The 22,583-nt window shown below is 40.8% G+C and overlaps 1 protein-coding gene across 5 annotated transcripts in view; it reads right to left on the bottom strand.

Annotated features, from left to right (window-relative positions):
• Nucleotides 1-20,829, bottom strand: part of LOC307187658 (T-cell surface glycoprotein CD1b-2-like) — a 41,200-nt gene extending 20,371 nt beyond the window's left edge. For 2 of the 5 annotated variants that reach the window (XM_079924039.1, XM_079924041.1), the window contains exons 1-2: nucleotides 20,447-20,539; nucleotides 14,387-14,600 (exon numbers count right to left, since the gene is read on the bottom strand). In XM_079924039.1, the coding sequence (XP_079780165.1) occupies nucleotides 14,387-14,594 (208 nt within the window). In that variant the 5' untranslated portion in view covers nucleotides 14,595-14,600; nucleotides 20,447-20,539. Of the gene's footprint in view, nucleotides 1-14,386; nucleotides 14,601-19,510; nucleotides 19,982-20,446 lie in introns of those variants that run through there. The other 3 variants (XM_079924043.1, XM_079924040.1, XM_079924042.1) reach the window with 3 other exon arrangements.
• Between the last annotated feature and the right edge of the window lie 1,754 nt (nucleotides 20,830-22,583).

The following is a 22,583-nucleotide window of genomic DNA, read 5'->3' as shown; positions in this document are numbered from 1 at the left end:
CTTCACCATGACTGGGGAAAACTGAGGAGAAGGCAGTTTGAGTTTGAGCGGGAAGAAGAGAAAAGAGAGTTAACTAACTAAGTTAGTCTGGGACCAAGAGGTTGGGAGCTGGGCAGAGACACCAAGGGACATAGCAGATGGAGGAGGAAGTACAGGAGAGGAAGAGGCTAGGAGGGGTGGGGGAGGAGGACTGGAAAGAGAAGTGGAGCAGAGCCACAAGGTGTTCAGCTCAGCTCCTGTGGGCAGAGTTGATCCTCACCAGGGAGCAGGAAGCAGCTGGTACTTGAGTCGTGGCCCCACTGTGGATCTGCAGCATCCCAAGCAGCTCCACTCCTGAATGTACACTCAGCTACGTCGGAAAAGGACAGATCTGAAGGAGGGGAAGACAGGGGCTTCTCAGGAGCTGGCTGAGGAATACTGAGAACACGGGGAGCTGAGAAAGAGCAGAACTGGATGCCAACATCAAGGGATAAAATGTGGGTGGGGGGAAGGTGACCATGACCAGGAAAATAGAAGAAAAGAATTGGGAGAGAAGGAAGTGGTTATACAGGTCACTGATAATTATGTGCTCCCTGTATCAGGAAACCCCAGAGGAGAAAACTTGGATGGGTCATATATTAGTGAATATGTGTAGAATCTAGAAAAATGGTACAGATGATCTTATTTGAAAAGCAGAAATAGAGAAACGGACGTAGAGAACAAACATAAGATACCAAGGGGGAGGGCAGGTGGGATGGATTGGGAGATTGAGATTGACATATATACACTATTAATACTCTGTATAAAATAGATAACTAATGAGAACATACTGTATGGCACAGAGAACTCTACTTAGTGCTCTGTGGTGACCTAAATGGGAAGGAAATCCAAAAAAGAGGGGATATATGTATACGTATAGCTGATTCACTTTGCTGTACAGCAGAAACTAACACAACATTGTAAAGCAACTATACTCCAATAAAAACTAATTAAAAAAAAAGAATTTAAGATGGCAGGATACCCTAGCTATCCTAGGGGAGTCCAGCATTCTTCCCTGGGTCACCAGACAGCCTGGGGATCCTTCTTGACTCATTGCTCAGGACTTGACTCTTTGGTGCTTAGACCACCAGCATTCTCATGTCCTTTCTAACAGCTCTTACTTGGTGCTCCTCCAAACACCATCACAGCTCTTGAATTCCTGCCTCCTCAGGACACAGATGTGAGCTCCCCTCCCCACATGGTCTCACACAGTCATCTTACATTCCCCTCCCCACCAACAGAAACTTCAACTTCCCTGCTAGAGAAATCCACTGCCTCTTATAACCATTTGCCTTTTACTGACCTCATTTTCTCTCCCTCTCTGCTTCAAGTTTTTTGCTTGCCTTTCTGGCTTCAGGAATCTGGTCTGTGTGCTTCTCGCCCCTCACAGCAAATCTTTTCCAGTAAAAGCCACAATTACTGAAGCCCGCACGCCTAGAGCCCGGGTTCCGCAACAAGAGAAGCCACTGCAATGAGAAGCCCGCGCACCGCAACGAAGAGTAGACCCCGCTTGCCGCAACCAGAGAAAGCCCACGCACAGCAACAAAGACCCAACACAGCCAAAAAAAAAAAAAGAGAGAGAGAGAGAAAGCACTTTTAAAATATATCTAGGGGCTTCCCTGGTGGCGCAGTGGTTGGGAGTCTGCCTGCCGATGCAGGGGACACGGGTTCGTGCCCCGGTTCGGGAAGATCCCACATGCCGCGGAGCGGCTGGGCCCGTGAGCCATGGCCGCTGAGCCTGAGCGTCCGGAGCCTGTGCTCCGCAACGGGAGAGGCCACAACAGTGAGGGGCCCGCGTACCGCAAAAAAAAAAAAAAAAAAAAAAAAAAAATATATATATATATATATATATGGATATCTGAAGAATTTCCTACAATGCAATACAGCACTAAAGCACTAAAGACTTGAATATGAAAAAAAGAAGTTAAGAGATATGAAGACTAACATGAAATCCAGTATAAGCCCAATAGAAGTTTCATTAGGAGACAAAACACATAATGAGAAGAGGAAATATTTGAAGAAGTAATGGTTGGGAATTTTCCAGAATTAATAAAAGGCATAAATCTTTAGATTCATTAAAAACAAAAGCTCCAAACAAATTAATGATTTGAAAAATAATCTTAATCTTTTATAGTGAAGAAAGCAGCTCAAAGATGTAGGTAACTTAGAATATAAATCAATTTAAAGCAAAGTTCCTTTCTCTTAGATTTCAGTTTTTTCTTAATAATTTAATCAATATTCAATAAATACCAAGGGACATGCTGAACACTAAGATGAGAAAGTGTAGAAGACAGAAGCTCACACTCTAGAAAAAGAAACATGTAAACCAACCATAAATCTAGAGTGTTGTGCACCAACCATAAATGTAGAGGTTGATGATTCTAAGTACAGGGGTGGAATGAGCCTCATTAAATCCACTTTATCTATATTTGTACTGCTTACATGGCCTTGCTCACTCAGAGCCCCAAATATTGACTTCAATAATCATCTAGGACTGAGGCAGTGAGACTATATACCCATGAGAATATTTCAAGTGGTTTTTAATTCAGAAATTGATGAAGATATCAAGAAGGTTGAACCTACATAATGAGCACCCATCTAACACCTTGTGTGTTAGATATCAACTTTAACTCTTCCATAAGAAGCTGATGAGAATCTTGGACAGTCAGAGAACATTTTCTTGGCCATGCTGCTTAATGGTTCGCACCTGTTTCAGAATCACTACATAAGAAGGATAATAGTCAACACACCTATTAGGTGCCTCTTCTCGTGCCAATTACATTTAATATCGTTTTTTCCCAGTTTATTTTTTAGGGACACATAATCAGATAGAAAGTAGGTGAAACCATTCTTTGCTATGTGTTTACTCAAGAATTCTCCTTAAGAGCATCCTCTACGAAAACTATTTTAAGAAGACTTTGATTTTCCCTCATATGTTCTGAAAATGCTGCCTAAAAGTTTAATTATTATCCTGCTATGGTCGTTATATGCTTGTTTACTTGTCTACCTTGCCTAATGGCTAATCACCTAAAAGAAACTTTGCCAACACCGGATGTATTAGTTGGCTAGTGTTGCCATAACAGCTACCACAGACTGGGAGACTCAAACAACAAAAATGTATTTCTCAGTGTTCTAGAGGCCAGAAGTCCAAGATCAAGGTGTCAGCAGATTTGCTTCCTCCTGAGGTCTCTCTCTTCAGCTTGTAGATGGCCATCTTCTCACATCAATGTGCTCAGACCATATTTCCTCTGTGCATGCACATCCTCTTGACTCTTTGTGTGTATGAATTTCCTCTTCTTATAAGGATACCACTCAGATTAGATTAGGGGCCACCCTAGCAGCCTCATCTTAACTTAATTACCTTTCCAAAGGCCCTGTCTCCAAATACAGCTGCATTCTGAGATGCCGGGCATTAGGGCTCCAACATATGAATTTTAGGGAGACACAATTCAGCCCATAACACAGGATATATTCACTTTCAAAATCTTCACTTTACCTCTTTCACTTTTCAAAGTCTTACTGACTTTCAAATTTGTTTTTCTAACAGAGGTGCCCTATAGATGTCTAGACTTCAGAGACTGTTGCTATGGCTTATGAAAGTAACCTCTAACTTCCAAAAGGTCTATAATTTTGTATTGTTTTCTTATTAATAATTGTTGCCCCAGTGTTTACACTTAAATAGACATCTCTGTTTTTTAACATGTAGAAATAAGTCTAACTTTTCTTTATTAAGCCCAAAAATCAACATTATATTTTTCCTCTCCTTTCACAAGATGTGCTTAAAGAAGAGAAAAGTAGGAAGAGTCACTCTAGTATCAAGATTTAGTATAAACCTAGAGTAAATAAGATTACTTTACTACATTGCATTGGTGCAAGGATAGACTTATAGAAGAAAGGATCAGAATGAGTCCAGAAACAGACCCATATACTTACATATGGACACTGAAATTACAACACAACTGGTACTGCGTATCAGTGTTATTAAGCAATTAACTAACATTGAAAAAATACAATTTTACCCCATTTCACACTGTACACAAAAATCAAATCCAGGTATATTATAGATACAAATGTAAGAAGTAAAGTAGTTAAGCTTCTCAAAGATAAAATTGTACAGAGGCTTGCAAAGTGGGATCCTCAGACCAGAAGAATCTGCATCATTTGGAAGTCATAAGAAATGCAGATTCTTGGGCCTCTTCCCTGACCTAAAGAATTAGAAACTCTGGAGGTGGGTCCCAACAAGATACACTTTAAAAAGCCTTCCAGATGATTCTGATGTCCACTCGAGTTTGAGAACCATAGATTAAGGAGAATATCTCATGACCTTGGGGTAGGGGTAAATAAATTACAAGAGTAGAACAAAAGTCATAAAGAAAAATGTCAATAAACTGTATCCCATTAACAAGAAATCCTTTTCATCAAAATACAACTTTAAGAGAGTGAAGAGTAAACCAAGACTTGTAGAAAATATCACAATGCATATCCAACAAAGGATTTGTATACAGAAATTATAAAGAACTTCAATTCAACAATTAAAAGACTGAATCCCCTCCCCACCACAGACACACACACACACACACACACACACACACACACACAGACACACACACACACACACACACACAAATAGCTAAAACCTTAAACTGGTACTTCACAAAAGAGTGTATATAAATAGCTCAAAGGCATATGAAAATATGTTAAGTACAATTAGTCAACAGGGAAACATGAGCCAAAATAACAATTGGATGCTCTACACCCACGCCAGAAGGGTTAAAATTAAAAGGGTTAATATATCAAATATGAATTAGGATGTGGATAAGATAGAAGGTAGATTGGTATAAACACTATGAAAACCTGTTTGTCATTATTTATTGAATGTAAAAATTATATATAACCTGTGACCCAGGATTTCATTTACATGTATATTCCAAGAGAAATGAGTGTTTATATTCACAAAAAACATGTACAAAAATGTTCAAAACTGCATTGCCCAACACACCTAAAATCTGGAAATAATTTGAATTTCTATCCAGAGTAGAATGAATAAATTTTGGTATATTCACACAATGGTATACTACACAGCAATGAAAAATAATAAATTACTGCTGCATGTCGCAACATGAATAAAATCACAAAAATAATGTTGAGTGAGAGAAGGCAGACACAAAATAAGTCTTACTGTATGATTCTAGTAACATGAAGTTCAAAAACAGAATCAAAACTAAACTCTGGACATGGAGATCAGAGTATTTGTTGTCCTTAAAAGATGTTATCTGGGAAGTGGAACCAAGAGGGAGATTTCTGGGGGCTGAAAATATTCTTTATCAGGGTAGTGGATTGTGCTTGTGTCCCTTCAGGAAAGCAGATCTAAAATAGGAAAGGAGAGAAAGTCAAAGTACACTGCAATGACAAAGGGAGCTTTATAGGTAAGACTTTATTTAGGGGCATGATGCCAGGTATTAGGAGTGGGACACTCAGTAAAACAGGAAAGGATAGAAAGCCAGTAAAATGGTGTGTTATCAGATTGGCCACCACTATGGAAAACTAGGATCTGATCCCACTGGAACCCTCTGATGAATCCTGCAGCCTGTGGCTCAGTGTTCTCAGCCTGAGGCAGATGAGGGGAGCGCATACCCATGACCCCTGTCCCCTAAGCGTCAAGGATTGCCCCGAGGAGTGTTAATTCCCACACACTTACAGTTTTGAGCATCCAAGCGTGATAAGCAGCTGCTCACAGGTGTTCCAACCACATCGTGAGAAAAGCCTTAGCGCAAAAATGCAAGATACCCAGTGCAGATCAAGTTAGGCTCTCTAACCAGTTGCCTTAGCAATGGCTGGGGAAAAAAATAGAGGGCTAGAAGATGTGATGCAGGTCATAAGAGGTGTCTGATACTACCAGGTTTTTATGAGCAAACAAACAAAAAATATATTCACAAAATCGATCAATTTTTTTCATAAGTAAACTTCCAATAAGCTACAGTCTGGTCAGTAACTGCTTATCTCCCGGTGACATCTAGTGGTGAAATATAGACATTCACAAGCACCAAGTTACAGCTTCTCAGGTGTCTAAAATGAAATTCTTCTGAAAATTCTATGTAGCTAAGCTTCCCTCCATTCTGAATCAAAAACCCAGTGCCTGATGTGGACAGTCACCTGCAGTAAGAGCTGTTCATCTGTTGGGACACATCTTAACCCACCACTTTAAGAGGAGCAGGCAAACTCAATTTGGTACCTTGTAAGTAAACTACATTAATGTGGGGAACTTTGTAACAAGACTGCTGTAAGTGTAGGATTTTATCTGACTCTGAGTTACTTCCTCCATATTTTTTCCCATAGTTACAGTCAGCCTTAAATGAGATCTCTATGTTGCATTTGTAGTCTAAAAATCCTATTTCCTCCAGCTTTTGAGAGTTGCTCTACTTAAATCTTCAAATTAAAATATCTATGAGAAAGTATACCAAGTAAATTCCATTAAGCCAATTTAATTTCATTATTCTAAAACCACAATTAAATAAATTATTGTTTCCCAACTTTATATTTTTATTAAAAGTATACTCATTGGGATCAATTCTTTTTCATATGAAAAAATTATATGTGGTAAAAACTAATTGAGAAGTCAGTTGTTAAAATTTACCTGTAAAGGGGGTTTCCTTTGTGGTGCAGTGGTTAAGAATACGCCTGCCAATGCAGGGGACATGGGTTCAAGCCCTTGTTCAGGAAGATCCCACATGCTGCGGAGCAACTAAGCTCATGAGCCACAACTACTGAGCCTGCGAGCCACAACTACTGAGCCTGCATGCCACAACTACTGAAGCCCGCGTGCCTAGAGCCTGTGCTCCACAACAAGAGAAGCCACTGCAAAGAGAAGCCCGCACAATGAAGAGCAGCCCCCACTCGCTGCTACTAGAGAAAGCCTGTGCACAACGAAGACCCAATGCAGCCAAAAATAAATAAAATAAAATAAATTAAAAAAAAATTTACCTGTAAAGGCTTTGCTTTTGTGAGGGTTTTTTTTTTTTTTTTTTGGTAGCCATTATTTCTACCAAAATGCATTAATGACCAAGGAGAGGGGGTTGTTACTGGAACCTGGAATGAGAAAGAGCCATACAGAGTCAGTCCATTTGAGAGGAGCAGTGATCTTTACTTGAGGGACAGAGCTAGCCCAAGCCAGTGACACAAGCCAAATATATTTATAATACTAGTTTTAAGCTTTTTTTCCTGCTAATTCCAGTATCTGCATTTCTGTGGATATGTTTCTTTGGTTTCTTTTTATGTGTTCCATTTTCATCACATATTTCACAGTGCTTTATGATATATTGGACATTGTTTATAGATAGCAGTGGAGATTTAATTATGCAACTCTTTTGCTTTATATTTATTTCCAAGAATGTGCAATCTCATTCCAGTATGTGGCTACTAAAGTGAAAATGTGTTTATTCAGATATCACCATGTATCAAGTTAATCTTGGCCTAAGGCAACAATTTTTAATATTGGCTTCATCTCTGGTTAGCCTTCCTCCCAGTGCCACAGCTGTTCCTGCCTAAGTCCAATTTCTTTGATCTTATCAATGTTTAATCCTGGGATCTGATGGGAGTTGGAACTCAGTTTCATCTTTTGAACCCATGGTAGAAGAGCCCTTTGTACTAGGCACCTTGCGAATACATGAGACTAGAGTATATCATCTAGTCTCATGTATTCTCTAGACTAGGTCCACAATCACTGCCCTTTACTCAGCAAAACTGGAGTGGTAAGCCAGGGATAATTGTTAGTCCGAGTAAATATTGCTGCATTTGACAGTCTTCTAGACTCCAGTCTCTCAAACCTGTTCCCACCATTGTTAATCTTTCATCTATCTCAATCTTGGCAGGCTTTCTTCTCCAACGTTGCCTCCAGACACTGCCATTTTTGATAGTCATGTATAAAGAAGTCCTGTCTCTGAATATCAGTCCATCTGGGATTTTCTTACATCCACTTCTCTTCAATAGTTTCATACATAACTACAAGTTTTATAGTATCTAAATTTTTGGTGTTACCATGGGAACAAAGATTTTCTACATCCTTTCATATCCTAGCCAGAAAATTGCTTATTGTGTTTAAATTGTAGCCAAATTGCAAAGAAAATTAGAGTTTCTTTATTTTGTCTATAACTGATCTGGTTTTTCCCACAGTTATCTCCTGCTGGGTAAAAGGAAAAGAAAGAAGAAAAGGATGCAGTTATGTTAAAAGTCAGTGTAGGCTCTAAGACTGCATTTTTCTATCATGAGCCTAGGAGCTCCTACTGTAAAAATAGAACACATATGGGACATATTCTCTGGGGTTACAATTGACAAAAGTTAAGATATATTTAACTCCACTAGGTTCAAGATGACAGAGTAGAAGGATGTGCACTCACTCCCTCTTGCGAGAGCACTGGATTCACAACTAACTGCTGAAAAATCATTGACAGGAAGACACTGGAACTCACCAAAAAAGATACCCCACATCCAAAGACAAAGGAGAATCTGCAATGAGATGGTAGGAGGGGTGCAATCACAATAAAATCAAATCCCATAACTGCTGGGTGGGTGACTCATAAACTGGAGAACACTTATACCACAGAAGTCCACCCACTGGAGTGAAGGTTCTGAGCCCCATGTCAGGCTTCCCAACCTGGGGGTCTGGCAAAAGGAGGAGGAATTCCCAGAGAATCAGATGTTGAAGGCTAGCGGGATTTGAATGCAGGACTTTGACAGGACTCGAGGAAACAGAGATTTGACTCTTGGAGGGCACAGGCAAAGTAGTGTGCACATTAGGACCTGGGGGAAGGAGCAGTGACCCCATAGGAGACTGAACCACACCTACCTGCTAGTGTTGGAGGGTCTCCTGTGGAGGGGGTAGGGGGGTGGCTGTGGCTCATTGTGGGGACAAGGACACTGGCAGCAGCAGTTCTGGGAAGTACTCCTTGGCACGAGCCCTCCCAGAGTCCACCATTAGCCCAACCAAAGAGCCAGGTAGGCTCCAGTGCTGGGTTGCCTCAGGCCAAACAACCAACAGGGAGGGAACCCAGCCTGACCCATCAGCAGACAAGCGGATTAACGTTTTACTGAGCTCTGCCCACCAGAGCAACACCCAGCTCTACCCACCACCAGTCCCTCCCATCAGGAAGCTTGCACAAGCCTCTTAGATAGCCTCAGCCACCAGAGGGCAGACAGCAGAAGCACAAAGTATTACAATTCTGCAGCCTGTGGAACAAAATCCACATTCACAGAAAGACAGACAAGACGAAAAGGCAGAGGGCTATGTACCAGATGAAGGAACAACAGAAAATCCCAGAAAAACAATTAAATGAAGTGGAGATAGGAAACCTTCCAAAAAAAATACAGAATAATGATAGTAAAGATGATCCATGACTTCAGAAAAAGAATGGAGACAAAGATTCAGAAGATACAAGAAATGTTTAACAAAGACCTAGAATAATTACAGAACAAACATTTAGAAGAATTAAAGAACAAACAGAGATGAACAATACAATAACTGAAATGAAAACTACACTAGAAGGAATCAATAGCAGAATAACTGAGGCAGAAGAACGGATAAGTGATCTGGAAGACAGAATGGTGGAATTCACTGCCACAGAACACATTAAGAAAGAAGAATGAAAAGAAATGAAGACAGCCTAATAGGTCTCAGTATTAAACGCAACAAAATTTTCATTATAGGGGTCCCAGAAGGAGAAGAGAGAGAGAAAGGACCCAAGAAAATATTTAGAGAGATTACAGTCAAAAATTTCTCTAACATGGGAAAGGAAATAGCCGCCCCCAAGTCCAGGAAGAACAGAGAGTCCCAGGCAGGATAAACCCAAGGAGAAATACGCTGAGGCACATAGTAATTAAACTGACAAAAATTGAAGGCAAAGAAAAATTATTGAAAGCAACAAGGGAAAAACAACAAATAACATACAAGGGAACTCCCATAAGGCTAACAGCTGATTTCTCAGCAGACACTTTACAAGCAAGAAGGGAGTGGCATGATACATTTAAAGTGATGAAAGGGGAGAACCTACAACCAAGATTACTCTACCCAGCAAGGATCTCATTCAGATTCGACAGAGAAATCAAAACCTTTACAGACAAGCAAAAGCTAAGATAGTTCAGTACCACCAAACCAGCTCTATAACAAATACTAAAGGAACTTCTCTAAGTGGGAAACACAAGAGAAGAAAAGGAACTACAAAAACAAACCCATAACAATTAAAAACTGGTAATATGAATATACATATCGATAATTACCTTAAATGTGAATGCTCCAACCAAAGCTCCAACCAAAAGACAAAGCCTCACTGAATGGATATGAAAACAAGACCAATATATATGCTGCCTACAAGAGACCCATTTCAGACCTAGGGACACATACAGGCTAAAAGTGAGGAGATGGAAAAAGATATTCCATGCAAATGGAAATCAGAAGAAAGCTGGAGTAGCTATACTCATATCAGGTAAAGTAGACTTTAAAATAAAGAATGTTACAAGAGACAAGGAAGGACACTACATAATGATCAAGGGATCAATCCAAGAAAACGATATAACAATTATAAATATATATGCACCCAACACAGGAACACCTCAATACATAAGGCAAGTGCTAACAGCTATAAAAGAGGAAATCAACAGTAACACAATAATAGTGGGGGAATTTAACACCTCACTTACACCAGTGGACAGATCATCCAGACAGAAAATTAATAAGGAAACACAAGCTTTAAATGACACAATAGATGGGATAGACTTAATAGATATTTATAGGACATTCCATCCAAAAAGAGCAGATTACACTTTCTTCTCAAGTGCACACGGAACATTCTCCAGGATAGATCACATCTTGGGTCACAAATAAAGCCTCAGTAATTTTAAGAAAATTGAAATCATATCAAGCATCTTTTCCGACCACAACGCTATGAGATTAGAAATCAATTACAGGGAAAAAAATGTAAAAAACACAAACACATGAGGCTAAACAGTACGTTACTAAATAACCAAGAGATCACTGAAGAAATCAAAGAGGAAATAAAAAAATACGTAGAAACAAATGACAACAAAATCACAATGATCCAAAACCTATGGGATGCAGCAAAATCAGTGCTAAGAGGGAAGTTTATAGTAATACAATCCTACCTCAAGAAACAAGAAAAATCTCAAATAAATAATCTAACCTTACACCTAAAAGAACTAGAGAAAGAAGAACAAATAATACCCAAAGTTAGTAGAAGGAAAGAAATCATAAAGATCAGAGAAGAAATAAATGAAATAAAACCAAAGAAAACAATAGCAAAGATCAATAAAACTAAAAGCTGGTTCTTTGAGAAGATAAACAAAATTGATAAACCTTTAGCCAGACTCAACAAGGAAAAGAGGGAGAGGACTCATATCAATAAAATTAGAAATGAAAAAGGAGAAGTTACAACGTACACCACAGAAATACAAAGCATCCTAAGAGACTACTACAAGCAACTCTATGCTAATAAAATGGACAATCTGGAAGAAATGGACCAATTCTTACAAAGGTATAACCTTCCAAGACTGAACAAGGAAGAAATAGAAAATATGAACAGACCAATCACAAGTAGTGAAATTGAAACTGTGATTAAAAATCTTCCAATAAACAAAAGTCCAGGGCCAGATGGCTTCACAGGTGAATTCTATCAAACATTTAGAGAAGAGCTAACACCTATCCTTCTCAAACTCTTCCAAAACACTGCATAGGAAGGAACACTCCCAAGCTCATTCTATGAGGCCACCATCACCCTGATACCAAAACCAGATAAAGATACTACAAAAAAAGAAAATTACAGACCAACATCACTAATGAATATAGATGCAAAAATCCTCATCAAAATACTAGCAAACAGAATCCAACAACACATTAAAAGGATCATACACCATGATCAAGTGGGATTTATCCCAGGGATGCAGGGATTCTTCAATATATGCAAATCAATCAATCTGATACACCATATTAACAAATTGAAGAATAAAAACCATATGATCATCTCAACAGATGCAGAAAAAGCTTTTGACAAAATTCAACACCCATTATGGTAAAAACTCTCCAGAAAGTGGGCATAGATGGAACCTACCTAAACATAATAAAGGCCATATATGACAAACCCACAGCAAACATCATTCTCAATGGTGAAAAACTGAAACCATTTCCTCTAAGATCAGGAACAAGACAAGAATGTCCACTCTCACCACTATTATTCAACACAGTTTTGGAAGTCCTAGCCACGGCAATCAGAGAAGAAAAAGAAAGAAAGGAATACAAATTGGAAAAGACGACGTAAAACTGTCACTGTTTGCAGATGACCTGATACTATACATAGAGAATCCTAAAGATGCCACCAGAAAACTACTAGAGCTAATCAATGAATTTGGTAAAGTTGTAGGATACAAAATTAATGCACAGAAATCTCTTGCATTCCTATACACTAACAATGAAAGATCAGAAAGAGAAATTAAGGAAACAATCCCAATCACCACTGCAACAAAAAGAACAAAATACCTAGGAATAAACCTACCTAAGGTGGTAAAAGACCTGTACTCAGAAAACTATAAGACACTGATGAAAGAAATCAAAGATGACACAAAGAGATGGAGAGATATACCATGTTCTTGGCTTGGAAGAATCAATATTGTGCAAATGACTATACTACCCAAAGCAATCTACAGATTCAATGCAATCCCTATCAAATTAGAATGGCATTTTTTACAGAACTAGAACAAAAAATGTTAAGACTTGTACAGAGACACAAAAGACCCCGAATAGCCAAAGCAATCCTGAGGGAAAAAAACAGAGATGGAGGAATCAGACTTGCTGACTTCAGACTTTACTGCAAGCCTACAGTAATCAAGACAATATGGTACTGGCACAAAAACCCAAATATAGATCAATGGAACAGGATAGAAAGCCCAGAGATAAACCCACGCACCTACGGTCAACTAATCTATGACAAAGGAGGCATGGATATACAATGGAGAAAAGACAGTCTCTTCAATAAGTGATGCTGGGAAAACTGGACAGCTACATGTAAAAGAATGAAATTAGAACACTCCCTAACACCATACACAAAAATAAACTCAACATGGATTAGAGACCTAAGTGTAAGACTGGACACTATAAAACTCTCAGAGGAAAACATAGGAAGAACACTCTTTGACATAAATCACAGCAAGATCTTTTTTGATCCACCTGGAGCCTGTGCTCCACAACAAGAGAAGCCACTGCAATGAGAAGCCTGCACACGGCAGCGAAGAGTAGCCCCCGTTCACCACAACCAGAGAAAGCCCGCACACAGCAACGAAGACCCAACGCAGCCAAAAATAAAAATAAATTAATTAATTTTAAATAAAAAAGAGTCATGTACCACAGTGTTCATTGCAGCACTATTTACAATAGCCAGGACATGGAAGCAACCTAAGTGTCCATCGACAGATGAATGGATAAAAAAGATGTGGCACATATATACAATGGAATATTACCCAACCATAGAAAGAAATGAAATTGAGTTATTTGTAGTGAGGTGGATGGACCTAGAGTCTGTCATACAGAGTAAAGTAAGTCAGAAAGAGAAAAATAAATACACATATATATGGAATCTAAAAAAAAAAAATGGTTCTGAAGAACCTAGGGGCAGGACAGGAATAAAGACGCAGACATAGAGAATGGACTTGAGGACACGGGGAGTGGTAAGGGTAAGCTGGGATGAAGTGAGAGAGTGGCATGGACATATATACACTACCAAATGTAAAATAGCTAGCTAGTGAGAAGCAGCCGCATAGCACAGGGAGATCAGCTCAGTGCTTTGTGATCACCTAGAAGGGTGGGATAGGGAGGGTGGGAGGGAGATGCATGTGGGCGGGGATATGGGGATATATGTATACATATAGCTGATTCACTTTGTTATACAACAGCAACTAACACAACAATGTAAAGCAATTATACTCCAATAAAGATGTTAAAAAACAAAATAGGTGTTCTCTGACACACAATGAGATCTGAGACTCAAATGAAAACAGTCCCTGTTATTACACGTAGAGGTTTCTCCAGTGCTCAATGAGAGTGGAATGTGGCCGAACTTTTGTCAAACTCAGTATATTTATAGGCTTTTTCACTAATGAGAACTCTAGTGCTGTATGAAATGAAAGCTCTAAAGGAAGCTTTGCCACACTGGACACACACACACACACACACACACACACACACACACACACACATATATATATATGTATGTATGTATATATATATATATATATATATATATATATATATGGATTTCTCCTCAAGTATATTCTCTAAGGATGGCATGCCAACTGAAGCTCTTCCCAAACTCACGTGTATACAAATCCATTCCCCTGGGACTGCTTCTTTGAGACAAGAACATCTTAGGGGAAATCACTGGCACATTTTTCTTGGTGGTACCTTCTTTATCTTTCACTGCCTTCTTGTTGCTGAACTTTTTCCAGTTTGGATGCTGTGCAACACTTATTGACCTTTCTTGTAATGTTTCAGTATGCTCAGATACCCTGGAAATATTCTGCATCTAGACCTGAGAAAAAAATAAAGAATAACAGGCCTTATATTAGTTATTAGGAGAATCCAACATTTTTCTTCTGAAGAATTCAAAACAAAGGAAGAAAATCAAAATGATGTTTGGTCCACTTTCAACTGTTAAGTTCCAACTCTGTTTTTCTATTTTTTTTTTTAAAGAATTTATTCAGGTAGGAAGAAAGGTCAACTGAGGTGGGCCTTTAGAGTGGTTAATTGTTTTAAGTGAGCAGTTTTCTTCTGAGGAAATTAGGCACCATTTTAAACTGCACTGAATTATCTTTAAGAAGAATATGTACAGTAAGTTTTCAAGCATCATAAGGGAGTAGAACAGTGATGTAATGTGTTTGCATTATCTTGGAGGAATAGTTGGGGTCGTGAGACCCAACTCGCTTCATTGTCAACTCTTATTAACCACATTCTTTTAAGAGAAGCACAATACTTGCTTTATTGCATAAGTCATGCTTTGAAGGACATAAAAAGAAGATTCTGGAAGTTCTACAACCAGAATTTTTTTAAAAGCTAGGCTGAAATGAGACTTTAATATGCGATGTTAACCCATTCTCTAAAGTGGATCTACCAGAGCATCAACCAAATGACAACTTGTAGACCTGAAATCTCCTTCTCTCATAGTTTTTTGAAACAAAAGTAACGACTAAGTTAAAGTTTCCATACCATGAATCAAAATAAAAACTACCTTAAAATTTAAGATGTCAATTTAATTAACCATATTCAAATCTGGTTGTTTTTGTGGGTTTTAAACTGGAAGTGTATAAAAGCAGGTAAAAGGCTTGAAAGCTTAATCTTTCCCAGTCTTATCTTTTATTTTGCTTGACCAAACCTATTCATCATTCCTACTGCCACCATCTGACCCTAATTAGACACATACTATCCACTTTTAACTCTCAAATGGAGCAAGATTGAGTGCAATATAACCTACTGACACATTAATATTCTCTCTCTCTCTCCCTCTTCCTTCCTCCCTCCCTCCTCTCTCTCTCTCTCTCTCTCTCTCTCTCTCTCTCTCTCATACACACAATCACCCATCACTCACTCAGGTCAGGCCTACTGCTCTTATAACCAGGAGTCAGCCATCTTGAACCTGTATGAACAGAGAAGGAGAACATAAAGAAATCTACAGAGGGGCTTCCCTGGTGGCACAGTGTTTAAGAATACACCTGCCAATGCAGGGGACATGGGTTTGAGCCCTGGTCAGGGAAGATTCCACATGCCGCGGAGCAACTAAGCCTGTGCGTCACAACAACTGAGCCTGCGCTCTAGAGCCCGCGAGCCACAACTACTGAGCCTGCGTGCTACAACTACTGAAGCCCCTGTACCTAGAGCCCGTGCTGCACAGCAAGAGAAGCCACCACAATAAGAAGCCCACGCACTGCAACGAAGAGTAGCCCCCGCTTACCACAACTAGAGAAAGCCCATGCACAGCAATGAAGACCCAACACAGCCAAGAATAAAAATAAATAAAATAAATAAATTTACATTTTAAAAAACAAGAAAGAAATCTACAGGGATTTCCCTGGTGGTCCAGTGGTAAAGAATCCGCCTTACAATGCAGGGGACAAGGGTTCAATCCCTGGTCAGGAAACTAAGATCCCACATGCCATGGGGCAACTAAGCCCACGTGCCACAACTAATGAACTCGCACACCTCAACCAGGGAGCCTGGTTGAGGTTCCATATATATGTGTATTTATTTTTCTCTTTCTGACTTACTTTACTCTGTATGACAGACTCTAGGTCCATCCACCTCACTACAGATAACTCAATTTCATTTCTCAATTTCATTGCATGCTGCAAACTACAGAGCCCAGGTGCTCTGGAACCTGCATGCTACAACTACAGAGCCCGGTGCCCTGGAGCCTGCGCGCCACAACTAGAGAAAGAAAATTGACCGCCACAACTAGCAAGAAGCTTGCATGCCGCAAAGAAAGATCCTGCATGCTGCAACTAAGACCCAACACAGTCAAAAATAAATAAAATAAATAAATAAATAATTTGAATAAATAAATCGCTATTGGATAAAAGATAAATTAAAAAAAAGAAATCTACAAAGAGACAACCAAGTTGAATTAATTGAGCATGGTACCAGAAGCTGGGGATACAAAGGTGAGTACAATTAGATCATTGTACTGAAGAGGAAACAGACTCAAAGAGTCATGTGACTGACCCAAAGACATACGGCCAACAAGCAGAGTTGGAATTCAAACCTGGGTCTGACTGACTCCAAGGCCTGTACTCTTAAATACCATGCAGTAAGCCCTTCACATGACCACCTTCAAAGGACCTACAATCTAGTAAGTAGAAAGAGATTAATGAGTACTGCCATGTTGTTTTGTTCTGAGAAAAGGAGTGGGACATAGGAAAGGAAACTCATCCATCCTGGGCAGGAGAGAAGAACTGTTAAAGCTTCTTGGAAGATGTGTTCCTCTAGCTGAGTTGTGAAAGACCACTGTAGTAAGGCAAGGATTAAGGGAAAGGGCATTCTAGGCAAAGAGAACAACACAGAGAAAAACAAAATAGTAATATAGTCAGGGAACTGCAAATTTCATATTTCTGAATCATCAAGTCAGGAAGAGCACAGAGGAAGATAAAGCTGTTGAGGTAAACAGGAGTCAGATTAGGGGAGGGGAGAAGCGGGTGCGTGGAATGCCAAGTAAGGAGTTGCCAACTGAAGGGCTTAAAATGGGAGATGTGGTAAGACCTGTGGTTGGTGACAGCCACTCTGGTGGTGGTGAACTGGATGCCCTAGAAGGGGAGTGAGATTGGCAGCCAGGAGGCCAGACAGAAGTAAAGCAATAACAACTTTTGTGTGCTCTTTGACTAGGCGGGCTCATCCTTCTACACAAGGACATGGTGGGAAGTGGTCCCAGAAATAACAGAGCAGCACAGAGGCCAGTTCAGAAGTATGCCAAATGGGACAAATGATACTACATCCCAAATACACCACAGGTAACCTTGAATCCTCAGACTTATGACCTTTGGCTTAGCTACAATTTAAGGAAAGATCCTAAGAGTATTCTATAGTTTTTCTAGACTGCAGATAGTTCAAAGTTAAGGACTATTATCTTATTCGTCTCTGTAGATCCCACACTATTCACTATACACACAGTGGCTTACACATAATAAGCGCTCTGTAAATGTTTCTTTTAAATCCTTTCATCCTACAATTGAGTGCTTTCTATACACCATGTTCTAGGGACTAAGGAAACAGATTAGGACCATACTCTCATGGAGCTTATTTTCTAGTCTGGGAAACAGACAATAAGCAAGTAAACAAATATATAATATTTTCAAGAAGTGATACTACTTAATACGGGGATAGAGTAATAAAGGCTCTATTTTATTATAGATAAGGTAATCAGAAAAGCCCTCTCTGATGAAATGAATATTTGAGTAAAGCCGTGAACAAGTTACCTGAAAAAGAGTATTCCAGGCAGAGGGAGTGTGCATGGCATGTTTATGAAATAGCAATAAAGCCAGGGTAGCTAGAGTAGAGTGACCATAAGGAAGAGGGTAGGAGGTGAGATTAGAGAGGTAACTGGGGATCAGGTGATGCAGGGACTTAGAGGGGAATTATTTTAAGCATAATAGAAGATGAAATGTCACTTCTTTATGGTGTGTCCCATTCTCAAGGAATGCAAGTGAAGTAGTATTAGTCATAAACAATCCTAGAGGTAAATCTACTGTCCAAAGGCATTGCAAAGCATTCTTCTTTTTTTTTTTTTCTTTTTGTGGCTGCATTGGGTCTTCATTGCTGTGGGCGGGCTTTCTTTAGTTGCAACGAGCAGGGGCTACTCTTCTTTGCAGTGCACAGGCTTCTCATTGCTGTGGCTTCTCCTGTTGCACAGCATGGGCTCTAGGCGTGCAGGCTCATAGTTGCTGCACGCAAGCTCAGTAGTTGCGGCATGAGAGCCCTGTAGTTGCGGCACACAGGCCCTAGAGCACACGGGCTTCAGTAGTTGCAGCACGTGGGCCCTAGAGCACACGGGCTTCAGTAGTTGCAGCACGTGGGCCCTAGAGCACATGGGCTTCAGTAGTTGTGGAGCATGGGCTCAGTAGTTGTGGCACACACGCTCTAGGATGCACAGGCTTCAGTAGCTGTGGCGAGCATTCTTTAAATAAGCTTGGTTATTAGATTATCTATTATTTGGAAATCTATCCACCACCACCCCCTATTGCATTGCCTCCAATAAGACAATTTAGAATAGACTAGGGGAATAAAAAACGATTGCTGAATTTACAGTTCAAAAATATCTTTTGAAAGGTAATATTTCTGTTCTAGCCCAGTCAATCCATTAAGGCATGCTTTACAAAAAAAAAAATGCTAAGGCTTTTTCTTCCCCAGTCATGCAGGGTTCTACTTCTTATCACACATCAATGGGTCCCTCCTGACCACTGTCTCCATGAGATTAACTCTTCAAACCTCAGATTCCTTCCATCGCTCAATAGGCAGCAGAATTAAGTCAATTTGGGTTGCATGACATTCCATGATTCTGGAGCATTTGGTATAAAAGATCTGCAAGTGATTCTAGTCCAAGCAGTGTGTATAAATGCTAAGAGATTGCCCTGGAATGAGATGACGATTAATAGACATTTCTCACACAATGATGAAGGCCAAGCATGGAGCAGTCTGTGTTACTAAATCCCCTATGAGCATGGTTTTCCCTGCAACACCTTCTAGTGTCACAAAGTGACAAAACAGCAAGATACAAAAGAAATGGCTTGGGTCAGAACAAGAGGAGAGGGAGCTTGGGAGTGGAAAGAAGAACATGGAACAGAGGGAGATATGAAGAGGCAAAGTACTTTGGAATGAGCTGAGGGAAGGATGAGAATGAGCAGAGGAACACACATGAAGGTAGGACAGAGATTGATGCCATCCTCCACTGTTGCTTACCTGCATGTCTGTGTCCTCCTGGACTGGATCCCCAGTATCTAGGTGGTTTCCGGCTAGTGCATCCCCAGCACGGAGCCCTCAGAGCCCTGCTCACAGCCAGCACTAAACTGTTTGTGGAGGTACAAGAAGAAAAGGATTGCTCTCTTCCCCCACTTGCACCATATATTTTTCTGACTTCTATAAAACCTAGTTCTGCGAATTCTTTTTTTTCTACCCAGTTTCTTTCATTTCCCCCTCTCTGTCGTATAAGTCAGCTCATGTGTGCACCCTCTGTTCTATAACCAAAATGTGAGGCCAGAGACAAACTGACAGGACCAAAGAGGGACCATCTATGACCAAGGTTGCCCAACAGACTTAAGAAGAGAGACTACACAGAGGTGGAATCAGAAAAGAGGCAATTGCAATATCAGAAGAGGAACAAAAAAGAAGTGAGCTGCAAGGCTGCTGAAGTGGAAAACTCAGATCTTCTTGTGCCTACAAACATTTGCTGTGACAGCCTTTTCTTGGGGCCGTTGGCATGCCTCATGGGCTAAGGGCAGTGTTAAGATGGGCTCTGTCTAGGACAGAGACAAGAAAATGTACTCACGGGAGAAAGAAGGATGAAGGAGGATTCCAGGGCCTGGATGTGAGGAAGATAGCCGAGACAAGGAACTTAAGACCAGTTGGAGCCAGCTTGGAATTGTAAAAGGGATCTGCATGTGATGGGAGCTTATAAAGGGGGAAACCTCAAGCATGGAACAAATTGAAGGCCCCTGAAGGCAGACAGAAAGAGCGAGGTCTCACCCAAAAGAAATAGCAGAACAAAGCCACCCGATTCCCCTGTGCAAGCAGCTTCCCTGTACCCACTGGACTCCAAGATTTCTCTCTAAAAGACTGGACCCTGGTGCCCGGAACTACAACACCCATAGTGCCCCACGCGCAGGCCGAGTGACTCACCCGCTTCTGATTCCCCACTAGCCAATGGGCTTCGCCAATTTCCTCTGCCCCCGGAAAAGCCGCGAGAGAAGAGGGTGCTTCCGGTCCCGTGTTCTCTTTGCCCCTCGGGGAATCCAAAGGTGCAGTGTTTACGGCCAGACCGTAAGGCAGCGGTCCTAGGTGTAAGGGAGGGGTCGTCCATGGCATGGGTACTGCTAACCGAACGTGGGCTGCTTAGGCTGACGGATAGTGCCAACCCTCTCCTTTTACGTTCCTTCCCCACCTCTTCCGGGGCTGGCCTAGGACCTGCAGCACATGCGCACTGTCCCACCGATTCCGGGGCCGGCCTCGTACCGGTAGCACGTACTCACTTCTTTACCTTCGCCGCGGCGGGCCTCGGACTTGCAGCACGTGCACACCTAGAGGAAGACCCGACAGTCAATCTGGTTGTTTACGTTGCTGTGCTCAGGGCATTGTAGTTTGGGTAATGCTGTCCTTTTTTTCATTTTCTTTCTCTTGTTTAACATCGGGAAGCAGCAATGAAGTGTTACTAAAAGATCCCCCCCCCAAAAAAAAAATCCCTAAAGCTGGAGTTGAAATTTGCGCTTTGTAACAAATCAGCTGTGGGGTATTGGGCAAGTCAGTTAATCTTCCGTTAGGACCTACTGGTCTGTGAAAACTGGGTGACATTTGAGACTCAGCCTGTCTCTTCACGCTGCTGGGAGGGCTGTTTGCAAACTGTTGGTGCCCACAGCCCTCCAGGTCCCCGTAGGACAGCCAAGCTGCCTCCTAAGCGTAGTGCCCCAGAGAACCAAATGATCCAGCTGAGCACTGGTCCAGCATCATCGAATGAAGTGAAAGAAAGGAACTGGAAATGGGACAGCATTTGGGGGGTCAGCTGGAAGGAGAAGTGGGGAAAGAGAAGTTTTGTTGGGTTTTCCCCTCTACCAGCAATTCCTGATAATTCTCTACCTGAATATCATCCCATCTGACCCCTTTTCTCCATCCCTACTGTCATTCACAGATCAAGATCGTCTCTTGCTTAAATGATTTCTCCATCTCCAGTTCCCACCCCACCACTTGTGGGATTATTCTAAAGTGCAAATGTGATCATTACAATGTGTCATGACTTCCCTGTGCCCCTAAAATAAGGTACCAACACCTTAACAAGGGTTTCATTGCCTGGCCTCTTCCTGCTCCTCCAGCCTTCTCTCACTCTGTGTTCCAATCACTTTCAAATACTACGTTCTTTTTTTTTTTTTTTAATCTTCAAAATGTTTTTCTTTTATTGTGATGAAATACACATAACATAAAATTTACGACTTTAAACACTTTTAAGTGTACACTTCAGTGGCATTAATGACATGCACATTGTTGTGCAACCGTCACCACGGTCTGTCTCCAGAACTTTTTCATCTTTCCAAACTGAAACTCTGAACTCTTTGAACAATAACTCCCCATCCCTCCATTGCTTCCAGCCCCTGGCAACCACCATTCTACTTTTCTGTCTCTATTAACTTGACTACCCTAGGTACCTCGTGTAAGTGGAATCACACAGTAGTTGTCCTTTTGTGACTGGCTTATTTCAGTAAGCATAACATCCTCAAGGTTGTACTTTAACAAAAGAGGCTGCTTCTTACCTCAAGGCCTTTTTGCCTGTGGAAACAATGTAATAAGCATTCTGAACTCTGCTGAACACAGTCCTGGCTTGCTTTTAAGTGATGCCATCCGCCATACTCTGTCAGTTCTCCCTTTTCGGCTCTGAAAGATTCTGTAGCTTTCTGTTAGCTTAGTTATTAGAAGTCCAGCCTAGTGTAGTTAGTCCACTTTAAAACTTCAGTCTCATATCAAGTTTACATTCCTTCTTTCCCCTCAGCAGCAGCCAGTCTTCAGCGTGGGACTCAGTTTGGGGAACTGGTGCATTCTGTCCTTCAATAGAACTCTTTTTTGCTAATTTAAGCTACTTGTTGTGTTGGGACCTGGAAGAGGGTCTGGGACGAAGGGCAAAACATCCTTTTACCTAACTGGGCATGTCATGGCAATCATCAGTTGGTGGTTTGCCTCTCAGGCTAAAGCTGACTGATGGTGGATACCTTCCATTTGGAAGGTGCCCAAATGCTAACTCTTATGGGCTCATGGATTAGTTTCCTGGGAGCTC

This window comes from Stenella coeruleoalba (assembly GCF_951394435.1).
Source record: "Stenella coeruleoalba genome assembly, chromosome: 1".
Taxonomy (NCBI): domain Eukaryota; kingdom Metazoa; phylum Chordata; class Mammalia; order Artiodactyla; family Delphinidae; genus Stenella; species Stenella coeruleoalba.
This window is presented reverse-complemented; position numbering and strand designations above follow the sequence as displayed.